Below are 12,525 nucleotides of genomic sequence, written 5' to 3'. Positions count from 1 at the left end.
GTGTGCGGCTTGCATGTACCTAGTCTAGAAGTGCCACTTCTAGAAGTGGGCACTTCGGTGTGCAGTGTGAAAAGTGTGCCTTGTCGCGTGATTGGCTGGTCATGTCATGTGACGGGCTAGGGATTCCCCAGAGTCAGGATGAGTCACCCAGTGGTGAATGGGGAGATCAGCAGCTAGATGGGTGGGAGGAGTACACCTGGGTCCTGAATAGGGCAGGGTTTTCCCCACACAATGCTGGCTCCGCCCCCTGTGGTGCGACTGACGACCCTAGCCCTGCCAGTGAATAGAGTGAGGGGCTGAGCACATCAAGGGTGCTCCCCAACCAGCTGCGACTGGTTTTCCCCCTCACCCTGAACCCAGAACAAAGGGTTTTACTGTATAAAAATGGGGCTGTGTCCCCACAGAAACTGTTCTCTTCCAGGATCCTGAGGGGGGCTGCTGCTGCTGGAGGCCAGGAGGAACCGCCACTTTGGACTGCCTTCCTGCCTGGAGGGCCCAGTGAGCTGGCCCCTGGCCCAGCCTTGCCCCCTGCCCACCTTCCTAAGGACTTTGCTGGACATTGGTGCTTGCTGGCACCCCTAAGCGCCTGGAGGCGCTTTTCTTTCATTTATAGCGCTAGGAGCGCTTTATTGGTGGCCAGCAGCGCGGAGCTGCCATTATTAGCGAGGGGACCCCGACGTAGGGATTCCCTGCTATTTTGCCGTCCTCGCGGGTGCCCACCCCGCTTATTTCCGCCTTGTGTGCTGTTTAGATAGCCCTAGCGGGTGCCCACCCCGCCAGGGACTTCGTGCCGCTTTATATCCCTAGCGGGTGCCCACCCCGCTAGGGAACTTGTGTAGAGATCACAGGAGCCTACCCCGCATCAAGGAAATCACCGCCGACTGGCCCGGGAGCCGGGGAAGTACCGTGAGGACTTCCCCCGCAGCGTAGGAAAACGCCACGCTGTGATTGGATGCCGCGGGAGGCGTCCCCTAGCAACCGGGACTCGGCCGACCCACGCCATCCCAGACGCCAGGAGAGGACGACCCGGAAGCAGGAGAGCGGAGGCAGCGCGGGAGTCCCCGGAACCGCCCGGTAAGTCCGAAGGGCTGGGGGGACTCCGCGCCTGTGTCGGGGGCATTCTGGTGATTTCTAAGAGCTCCGTGTAGCTCCAACGTGGGGGCATTCTTCTTTCGAGTCCCCCGAGCGGGACTCCAACGGTGGGGGCCATTGTTGCGTCGGGGGCATTTCTGTCGCACCCAGAGCGGCCCCGGAAGGCAGCGGGCCGCTCCCACGAACAGGGGCAATTTGTTCAGAGCAGTGAAGGCTCCAACGAGCGGCAGATATTGTTCAGAGCCTAGAGGGCTCCAACGTTACCGGGGCATTGCTTACGTGTCCGAGTGGCCCCAGATGGCAGCGGGCCACTCCCACCTTGCCCCACATTAGTTACAGAGCCCGGAGAGGCTCTAGGGGACATATCTTGTGGACTTGAGCCCACGTGGCTCCTACGTTGCCACCAGTAACATTTTCCACAGCTGCCCAGCACTTAGTGGGCAGCTGCAATGTTTAGGTGGGGGATAATTTACATTCTGGCTGGCGCAGCTGGCACAGCTTTTCTGAACGCAGGGCGTCCTAGCCCCTACCAGGCCAGTTGGCCCAAGGACTGCCACAGGTGGTGGCTCATGTGGAGTTTTGCGCTGTTGTCCCTACCTGCACCTCTGAATGTGATGCATCATGTGTAACGTTCTATTACCCCTACAGGTATTGTGATACTTAGGTGGTTGTTTTCTCCCTAGTACAGGTGGTGCTAGTGAGGTCCTGATTCCCTGCGCAATATTGTCCTAAGGTGGTTAGGGTTGCGTAGGTGGTGCTTACCTGACACCAGTAGTTACTGGTTGTGTGCTACATTTGCTATTTTGTACTACAGTATTATTCCTATGTTCTAAAAAGTGCTAATTCCTGACAGTGGTCCAGGTGGCCCTGTCCCCTATACATATAATCCCTTGTAAATTCTGCCTGTGCCTGTTGGCACATTGTAGAGTGTGTGTTTTTATCTAATGTGTTGTGTATAATACAAAGGTTATTTTTATAGAATACCTTGTGTGGAGTTTCCTTTGTGGTGGGCCTTGGGTGTTGTTGCTGGGTGCGCGCGCAAACGCTTTACACATTGCCTCAGAGATAAGCCTGACTGCTCGTGCCAAGCTACCAAGGGGGTGAGCAGGGGTTATCTTTGGCGTGTAACTCCCCAGCCCTGACTAGAGTGGTGGTTTCTGTCTGGCTTTGGCGCAAGCCCTAGCCAACCAGAAATCCCATTTCTAACATTGGTGATCAGCGGTGGGATTTGGACTTGCGTTTGCGCTGTACCGCAGCGGCAACTGGCTGCACCACAAAACTCTGCATTTAGATAAATCACATGGTATAGGGATTATTGTTCTAAGTCTGTTTTTAATTGTCATTTCCTTGGAAATGTGGTTTTGTGCACTGTGAGTTAGGTGTCCCTAGCTCAGGAGGGTAGATCATCCCCCTTAGTGCATTGTGTTTCTGGATTCACCAGAGGGTGGGATCCAGTGGTGGCAGCGTAATAGTGTCCTGTACATTTGTCCCCCGCCCCGCGCCCAGAGTTGGTACCTGTGTCACGTGGTGGTCAGGTTGAGGAATCAGGGGTGGTAGAAACTGCCTTACCAGTCCGAGGGGAGGGTTGTGTGTGTGGATGAATGGTGTGTGGCACTAGGCAAGTGAGTGTGAGTTCTCTGGGTTAGAGAGGTTGCTGAATCTTTTTGTGAATTGTGTGCTCCTGTTAGGCTCAGACCCCTAGGTCCCCTGTATAATCTTTTTACTAGAACGTCTGCCAGAATGGAGCCTGCTTGTGATCCCTATGAGCTAGCTTGGCGCCAGAGGCAGGAGTTAGAAAGGTCCTGTACAGGGGGAGAGTCCGACACTCTGTACGAACTTCAGGACCACCTGGTCCTATGGCAAAAGGGTCCATGGGATCTTGAGCACAGTATGGAAAGGGCCCGGGCCTCACACCTGGAGGGTGGTGGGTCTGTAGGGAGCCCTGAAGATTCAGAAGAGGAGGCTGAGAGGGCCTCCACCAGAGGCAAAGTAGCTCTGGAGGATAGACTATCGCCTGCGCGCAATTTTAATTTTCTGGGCTCCCCCGGGAGGGTTGAGTCCAGTGGTGGTAGCTATATAGATTGCAGTGTAGGAAATCCCAGTCCCAGTTCCCCCAATCTGGTACCTGTTCCCCAGGAGGAGGAGTTAAGGTTAAAATTCAGGGGCAGTAGGAAACTGTCTCACCAGACTTGGGAGGAGTTTGTGGGTGGATGTGAGGATGCAATGTTTGATTGGATTCCCAGAGCAAGTGATTTTGATATACTGTGTAATCTGGTTCTCAAAGAACACCTGCTCAGTTGTTGTGTGCCAGGGTTGCGCCAACACCTGTTGGGGTGTGGATTGTCTGAGCCCCTTGAGCTTGCGGAGGAAGCAGAGCGCTGGGAAAGGGCTAGAGGTTCTCTAGAGTCATTAGGGAGTGACTCCAAAAGTAGTGGGTCAGGTATCTTCCAGCCCAGCGTGGTGGAAGAGGCTCAGTGTAGCCCCGCTAGGTCCCAGGATAGCGAGGAGGGTGTAGGGGCTCACTGCCTGGCTCAGTGGAGCAGGAGTGAGAGGGTGACCGAGGGTCCCCGGTCGTACGAAACCCTGCCTCAGGACTTGGATGGTTTCATGAGGGAACACCAAGTTGGGGACCTAGGCTGTCCTGTTAGCCCATTTGAGGAAGATCTCCTGGTGAGTAGAGGACCTAGAGCACCTGTAACCAGGGCTCCTGTGGTTCTGGAGTCTGGCAGTACCGCTCCGGTAGGGAGGGTACAGGAGTCCAGCGTGAGTGATTGGGGGATGAGTTCCCCGGTGGAAGAGCCTGTGGGTCAGGGACTACCCAGTTGGGCTAGGATCCCGTGTAGTGACCAGGGTGGCACCACTTCTGTTCTGGGGGATCTCCGCGCATTGTCAGGTGGACAGTGGATGGGAGATCAGCGCCAGACAGACAGTCGCTCGACATATGTGTCATTTGATAGCCTCAGGGGGATGGAGTGGAAATCCCCAGAAGTCCTGGAGTGCCAGGCAATTATTCCAACAAAGGTTCTAGGCCGGAGGTTGGAAGGCCAGGTTCGGGATCAGCCTGACCTGAAGGGTGGGACGTCTGTAACCAGCGTCCCGACCAGTTCTTCTTCCAGAGGTACCGCCCCAGTTGGTAGGGAGCAGGGCTCTGGAAGGGGGTGCAGAGGGTGGGAAAGCCCACCTCTGGCCCCGGTACAAGCTGAGGGGTTAAACCCTGGGTTGGAATGGCGTTCTAGGTGTACCCCTCGCCGGAGGAGGAGGAACCCTAGGAGAAGAGGTGGGGGGAGGAGAGGAGGAGGAACCCTAGGAGAAGAGGTGGGGGGAGGAGAGCCTTCCCTGAGACTCCTGGTCCACCTGAGGGTGTAGACCCTAGGCTGGAGAACCAGTGGCAGTCTAGTCCTGTCTTGCAGAGAGGAAGAGTGGAGAATGGCCGCTATGTGCCAGGGGTTACTACCCCCCACTCTGTGATTAGGCAAAGACTGGTGGCACCTGGGTGGCCTAGGGCCTGGTCTTGGCCGCGGACAGCTTGGGAGTACCAGTGGGGTAGCCCAGTTGGTCCAGACAGTGGTGTTAGAAAGAATTCCATGGGTTCACCGTGGCGTAGAACCGGAGGGTGTCCCTGCAGTTGCGGGCCCGCGTCCGTGTTCTATCGCCCCAAGCAGGAAAGTCCATCACGGTGGTGATTGGTCTGCCCTGCGTTTTGGCTGAAAGGGGGTTGTGTTGGACTTGGCCCTTCTGGCAGGTTCACCCCTGAACTTTTTGCTTTTTATTGGTGACTTGGTGTGGTGATTTTTTTTGGTTTCTGCGCACTTTCCCTGTGTCCCAGGGTAAAGTGCGTGCGCGCTCTGAGTGCATGTGGTGAGATAGGCCTGCCCTCCCATAGGAATGCATGGGGAATGTATGTGTCCCTAGTAGTTCCTGATGCGTGGGGTGTGCAGGCCCGAGTTTGGTATGTGCGGACTCGTGTGATTGAATGCTGCGCGATGATGTGTGCGGCTTGCATGTACCTAGTCTAGAAGTGCCACTTCTAGAAGTGGGCACTTCGGTGTGCAGTGTGAAAAGTGTGCCTTGTCGCGTGATTGGCTGGTCATGTCATGTGACGGGCTAGGGATTCCCCAGAGTCAGGATGAGTCACCCAGTGGTGAATGGGGAGATCAGCAGCTAGATGGGTGGGAGGAGTACACCTGGGTCCTGAATAGGGCAGGGTTTTCCCCACACAATGCTGGCTCCGCCCCCTGTGGTGCGACTGACGACCCTAGCCCTGCCAGTGAATAGAGTGAGGGGCTGAGCACATCAAGGGTGCTCCCCAACCAGCTGCGACTGGTTTTCCCCCTCACCCTGAACCCAGAACAAAGGGTTTTACTGTATAAAAATGGGGCTGTGTCCCCACAGAAACTGTTCTCTTCCAGGATCCTGAGGGGGGGCTGCTGCTGCTGGAGGCCAGGAGGAACCGCCACTTTGGACTGCCTTCCTGCCTGGAGGGCCCAGTGAGCTGGCCCCTGGCCCAGCCTTGCCCCCTGCCCACCTTCCTAAGGACTTTGCTGGACATTGGTGCTTGCTGGCACCCCTAAGCGCCTGGAGGCGCTTTTCTTTCATTTATAGCGCTAGGAGCGCTTTATTGGTGGCCAGCAGCGCGGAGCTGCCATTATTAGCGAGGGGACCCCGACGTAGGGATTCCCTGCTATTTTGCCGTCCTCGCGGGTGCCCACCCCGCTTATTTCCGCCTTGTGTGCTGTTTAGATAGCCCTAGCGGGTGCCCACCCCGCCAGGGACTTCGTGCCGCTTTATATCCCTAGCGGGTGCCCACCCCGCCAGGGAACTTGTGTAGAGATCACAGGAGCCTACCCCGCATCAAGGAAATCACCGCCGACTGGCCCGGGAGCCGGGGAAGTACCGTGAGGACTTCCCCCGCAGCGTAGGAAAACGCCGCGCTGTGATTGGATGCCGCGGGAGGAGTCCCCTAGCAACCGGGACTCGGCCGACCCGCGTCATCCCAGACGCCAGGAGAGGACGACCCGGAAGCAGGAGAGCGGAGGCAGCGCGGGAGTCCCCGGAACCGCCCGGTAAGTCCGAAGGGCTGGGGGGACTCCGCGCCTGTGTCGGGGGCATTCTGGTGATTTCTAAGAGCTCCGTGTAGCTCCAACGTGGGGGCATTCTTCTTTCGAGTCCCCCGAGTGGGACTCCAACGGTGGGGGCCATTGTTGCGTCGGGGGCATTTCTGTCGCACCCAGAGCGGCCCCGGAAGGCAGCGGGCCGCTCCCACGAACAGGGGCAATTTGTTCAGAGCCGTGAAGGCTCCAACGAGCGGCAGATATTGTTCAGAGCCTAGAGGGCTCCAACGTTACCGGGGCATTGCTTACGTGTCCGATTGGCCCCAGATGGCAGCGGGCCACTCCCACCTTGCCCCACATTAGTTACAGAGCCCGGAGAGGCTCTAGGGGGCATATCTTGTGGACTTGAGCCCACGTGGCTCCTACGTTGCCCCCAGTAACATTTTCCACAGCTGCCCAGCACTTAGTGGGCAGCTGCAACGTTTAGGTGGGGGATAATTTACATTCTGGCTGGCGCAGCTGGCGCAGCTTTTCTGAATGCAGGGCGTCCTAGCCCCTACCAGGCCAGTTGGCCCAGGGACTGCCACAGGTGGTGGCTCATGTGGAGTTTTGCGCTGTTGTCCCTACCTGCACCTCTGAATGTGATGCATCATGTGTAACGTTCTATTACCCCTACAGGTATTGTGATACTTAGGTGGTTGTTTTCTCCCTAGTACAGGTGGTGCTAGTGAGGTCCTGATTCCCTGCGCAATATTGTCCTAAGGTGGTTAGGGTTGCGTAGGTGGTGCTTACCTGACACCAGTAGTTACTGGTTGTGTGCTACATTTGCTATTTTGTACTACAGTATTATTCCTATGTTCTAAAAAGTGCTAATTCCTGACAGTGGTCCAGGTGGCCCTGTCCCCTGTACATATAATCCCTTGTAAATTCTGACGGTGCCTGTTAGCACATTGTAGAGTGTGTGTTTTTATCTAATGTGTTGTGTATAATACAAAGGTTATTTTTATAGAATACCTTGTGTGGAGTTTCCTTTGTGGTGGGCCTTGGGTGTTGTTGCTGGGTGCGCGCGCAAACGCTTTACACATTGCCTCAGAGATAAGCCTGACTGCTCGTGCCAAGCTACCAAGGGGGTGAGCAGGGGTTATCTTTGGCGTGTAACTCCCCAGCCCTGACTAGAGTGGTGGTTTCTGTCTGGCTTTGGCGCAAGCCCTAGCCAACCAGAAATCCCATTTCTAACATTACCGAATCGGTATTTACCGATTCGGTAATGAGGCATACCTTCCCATTGATGGGAAGGTATGCCTCATTACCGAATCGGTAAATACCGATTCGGTAATGGGGGAGCACATGCAAGGGTGGCAGGGTGTCACATTGACACCCTGTTGCACCCCTGATTCGGCCATGTGTGCACATGTGGCGCACATACATGCCCTAAGGGCATGTATGTCTGCCACATTGCACACTTAAACGTGCACAAAAATGCTTTTTTTCACCTATTCGTCATTTACCACCAACCTTTAGTTGGTGGTAAATAACGAATCCCCACACCCACCACACACTCCCCCTACATCTCATTTCATGATTCGGTATTTACCGAATCGGTCAATTTACCGAATCGTTAATATTACCGATTCGGTAATTTTACCGATTCGGTAAATACCGAATCATGAAATTCTCCCCCTACATCTCAAAAGCCAAAATACCGGTCGGTAACGGTATAATTACCGAAAATCGGCCGTTACCGACCGGTATTTGGCTTCCAACATGAGGCCCTAACTGTTTTGTTATTTCCTCAGTATTCTACCATCATTTTTTGAAGACTTCGTCTGTATTTCTCTCCACCAGCACTAGTGAGACCATTAGTACACCTTTGATTCCCCAATACTTAAGGTATCCATTAGTTAAATTATCATTATTCTATTGGATAAGGCCTAGCGAAGAGTCACGCCATCCATCCCGTTACACAATCACATAGATAGATTTCCACTGGACAGCGATTCTCCTGAACTGTAACATTGATGACCTTGATTCCCTGGCCTTCTCTTTAGTGAAACGCAAACATTTCTCTTATCAACTTGAGCTCATGATGTATCCTCTTCTACCCTCGCTGACTAAGACAACAAAGACATTATTCTGGCTAACAAGGACTCTTCTTCCACCTGCAACACAAAACGTGAGAAAGAAATCCACAGTGCACATGAAATTCAACTGGTAATTCTAAATGAAAACTTTTTTTTTATATATATATATATATATATATAGCGCAAACTAGACTCGAGACATCGGGTATCAGAGTGCTCTACATGAGCACCAGTTTTGTTACAAAAGAATGTTGAGCGTCGTTGCCGAGACTCGAACCCGGTTCCCCAGCTTCAAGGTTGACCGATCTAGCCGTAAGGATGAGAGCTTCTAGGGAAGAAAGCATTTCATGCCTACGATTTCAGCTAACATAATAAAATGGCACATGAGCTTTACAACTTTTCATAATAAATAAACACATTCAATTAATATTGCTACCTACATCTAAAATAACACGTCCATAAGCACATTAGATACATGAATAATTGTCAGCTGCACAACACGAATTCTTCACATTAATGTTTACATTTGCCTTCTAAATTATTCGCTCCATGTTACATTCAAATGGCCTAGAATACATCGCATTTCACATTATTACATCACAAATTCTAACACTCCATATTATGACAACAAAGGATTATATTCAGATGCAGATTATTCATGTGATTATAATGCACCCCTACAAAAAATGCGTGTTCCACTACATCATATCCAAAGGGGAAATGGATCTGTAGCAAGTAGGTGAATTTCTGTTGCCCTTTTTAAAAAATGTAACTATTGTAGAATCCCTCCAAGAAGAAGGGATCTGACCTAAAACAATGGTATGAAAAACAATTGTTAAAAGTGGTGCCCAAAAGCAGGGATTCTTTAATAAATGTCAGTAGGTGCACCATCGGCACTGTGGCTTTGCCTGGCGAGGAGTTTGAAATAGCTATCATTTTCATGTCCACAGTAATGGCATTACTCAAGGCTAGGACTTTTTCCAAAGATGGATTGACCCGTTTTTTCTATTTAGTTTTCTGCTGAGCAACTTCATTTATTTATAATAAGTAAATTTGGACAAATGGTATCCTACCACAGTATCAGAATTTAAATATTTGTCCACACTTATATTGACTCCTCAATATCAGCCGTCAAGACATCCTCTTGGTAAGCAGATGTAACACTATGAATAATAAGTTTATACTTTCCTATGTGTGCTTACCGTGACAATGTAATGGTAGCTAATATTATGAAGTTGATATATGGGCAATATTCATGACCTTGATACTGTGGCATACAACAATTGCTCTTCACTGATACTACCTTAACACTTATATGGACCAATTGTTATCAGAGGCTAGAAATCCTGCATTCTCCACTTTTGAGTTTCGATACTAGTGAATTTGTAATCCCCCTGTAAAAGCATCTTTCAAAACAGCCATACACATGAATATTTCACCAATGTGTTAAGTCTTCATGCATAATAATTTTCCTGATCATGGTTTTTGGGCAGATAGACTTTTCTGGACCATTGGTTGTTTGTTTTATTCTGATTATGAAGCATTAAATGCATTGTAAAAAAGCTTTGGAGTACCCCAGGAACACGATACAATGAATCCAGTAAGAAAGCAATTAATGTACACTATGTGACCATAGTCACTCGTGTTTTCCAATGCCATAAGTATGCAATATACCAATATAAGCATTTAATACGGCCCTCAAAACCTATATCCCAATCCACGTTTAGCGTGCAGCAGCCTATTAATTGTTTAATATTTATCAATGCCTCACAGGGAATGTTTAGTTATGTACTTTTAATGGAGTTAATGAATTGATAGATTATTATGTCTGTAGTAAGATATTGCAGTTGTTGACCTGAATCCAAACATTTTTGCAACCAAATCTTTTAAGTCTGCATTCATACATTCCAGCCTCGATGAATTGGCTAAATAAAGGATTCTTACTGAAAATAAGGCTTTACACAGTCCTCATATATTCCTCTGTGTGGTTTAGAAGTTTTGATTTTCTAAATGAAATACAATAATTTTAAATTCATCTGTAGGTAAGTGGTCAGACATTTTCAGCCACCAGCTGGTATTTTTAATTTTTCATCCACTCCACTAACACTGCACGACACATAGTCTCATATTAGTGCTCCTACGTAATTTCGCAAGTCGAAGCATGCCCCAATCCGCAGCGGATTGAGAGGACCCCAATGATGAAGCATGTCACCAGTGGGAAACCCTGGTGAGTGAGGGGACTCAAGAAAGCAATTGTTCTTTCTTGTCTGAAACCAGCTCAACTTGATTTGGGGTCATACACCACCCAAGCTAGGTTCCATATCCGGTATTGAGTTTTTTCTGTGTACAGGTTACAAATCTAGACACGGCAGTACTAAGGAGGGACTAACAAGCCTATTAACGAATCAGAAGTCAACATTTACAAAGGACAATAACACAAGCCAATGAAAAATATAGGCAGAGTGAACGGAGCTACAAGTCCATGCCTGAATGCCTCGAATAACAGTGGATGCGCTGCCCAGGCTCGACCTAAAAACACGATGGACTGCAATGCAGCTCATAGTAATTTTCAGTGGCTGGGATTACTTCAAGCATGCCACCCATCACTTTTTTCTAGTCTTTATTATGTTGCCCCCTACTGTTAGTGTAACTTTACACACCTTTATAAGAGTAAGATTGTATTCACATTTTTATTGTGCTTTTACTTGCCACACTCACAGAATCAGAATAACTCACTTTGACTTATGAAACTGAGTTAGTTTTTCTAATGATTTCTTTCGCAGTGCTTTAAAATATTTGGACAAGAGAGTGAAAAAAAACTTTCATGGAGTGCTGCAAGACAAGAATGTATTGATGCTGGAGGAAATCTTGCAAGCATAACTAGTGAAGACATACAAGGTGAGATAATTGATTTTTTTAAGGTGTTGATATTGCAATTATGATGTCCTTATTCTTGCGTACAGACAGCTTTATCTGGCTGACATCAAAGACCTGTTGTCTACAACACAAAACATATTACATGGGTCTTCCCCTTGTTCTCAATCGGATAGCTTTATTGTCTGTCTCAGTTCTCTGCTCCTTATTCCATGGCTTTCCTCCCTGTTCATTTTTTTACCACCCCGATGCCTTTCTTCTGTTCACCATTTTTATGTGGATTAGTTTCCTTCTCTAGTCCCGCCCAAAACATTTATATGTTTTTATTTAATAATGTACTTGTTATTTTTTAAAATCTTTTAACAAAGGCAAGGCAGCTGCACACTCCTATCAGCCACACACATTTTCCCATTTTCTCCCACCATCCCAACTCCCTGCTTTACCCCCTACTTTCCAACCACTGACCTACCCCCATTTGCATGACACCCCACACATAATTTAGTTTTAAGAATACAGTTTCAAAATGGTGATCTCCCATTGTTGGTCACAAAGCTATGAATAAGGTAAGAAACAATTCTAAAGAATATTTGCTCTTTTGCTTGAAGAAAATAAATTTGAAGCTAACCACCAAAACGTATTAAGTAACTTTGGCGGCTTTCCGTGAATTAAACAAAACAAGCCCTTTCATGGTGAGTAGGTTTCCCAAGATGAGACCTACTGCCTTTGCCAATGCTTGTTCATTTTATTCTAAAATTATGTGTTACCTTTAGGCTGGAATAGTTTACAGTCAATTTACCAGACAATACAATAAGTATTTTCTACTATGTTCTGTCAAAAGCAGACTTCTACATGGATAGCAAACATGATTCAGTAGAAACCAGTACGCCATCAACCTTTGCTAAATCACAGCTTTTTGTAGAGTAAGTTTGATGGAGAAAATATGTTTTCATATTGGCCTTTTTAATTGATCTTTGCAGATGTAACTATTTTCTGATATGAATTATAAGTGATTATTAACATGAACCTCTTGATATTGAAATTAAAATTCTGCAATGTACCTTACTTTTATTTCTGGAGCTTAGGCCAATCTAGGTGCCAACTAGGCTCCAACTCCATTTTATTTCTGGAGCATCCATATTATTCATGATGTGTCTATTTCTCATTGACACCGCACACCGCAAATTCTGCACTAATGTATTGCGATGGAATGCTGTTTTTGACGTACTCCAAGGGAAGCCTTATGTTACTTGACAAGGCTCTCCCGGCTTGCTCACTGTTGGCTTTTCATTAATGGGACTTTTCATTATTTATCTAACCAGATTTGTTCTGGCACCTCTGATAACATAAGGTCAGAGGGGACTTATTGTTATTCATATTGGGAAATAGTTCTCTGATGGTGGTATTATGTGACATTTATAATGCTGTAG

At 48.8% G+C, this 12,525-nt stretch overlaps 1 protein-coding gene across 1 annotated transcript in view; it reads left to right on the top strand.

The window, feature by feature from the left end:
* Positions 1-12,525, top strand: part of MRC1 (mannose receptor C-type 1) — an 841,411-nt gene that overhangs the window by 562,448 nt on the left and 266,438 nt on the right. The window contains exon 21 of the mRNA XM_085631521.1: positions 11,008-11,122. Within this exon, the coding sequence (XP_085487647.1) occupies positions 11,008-11,122 (115 nt within the window). The remainder of the gene's footprint in view (positions 1-11,007; positions 11,123-12,525) is intronic.

Source organism: Triturus cristatus, chromosome 10, assembly GCF_964204655.1.
Source record: "Triturus cristatus chromosome 10, aTriCri1.1, whole genome shotgun sequence".
Lineage (NCBI taxonomy): Eukaryota > Metazoa > Chordata > Amphibia > Caudata > Salamandridae > Triturus > Triturus cristatus.
Note: the sequence above shows the minus strand (reverse complement) of the source record. Positions and strands in the feature narration are given on the sequence as shown.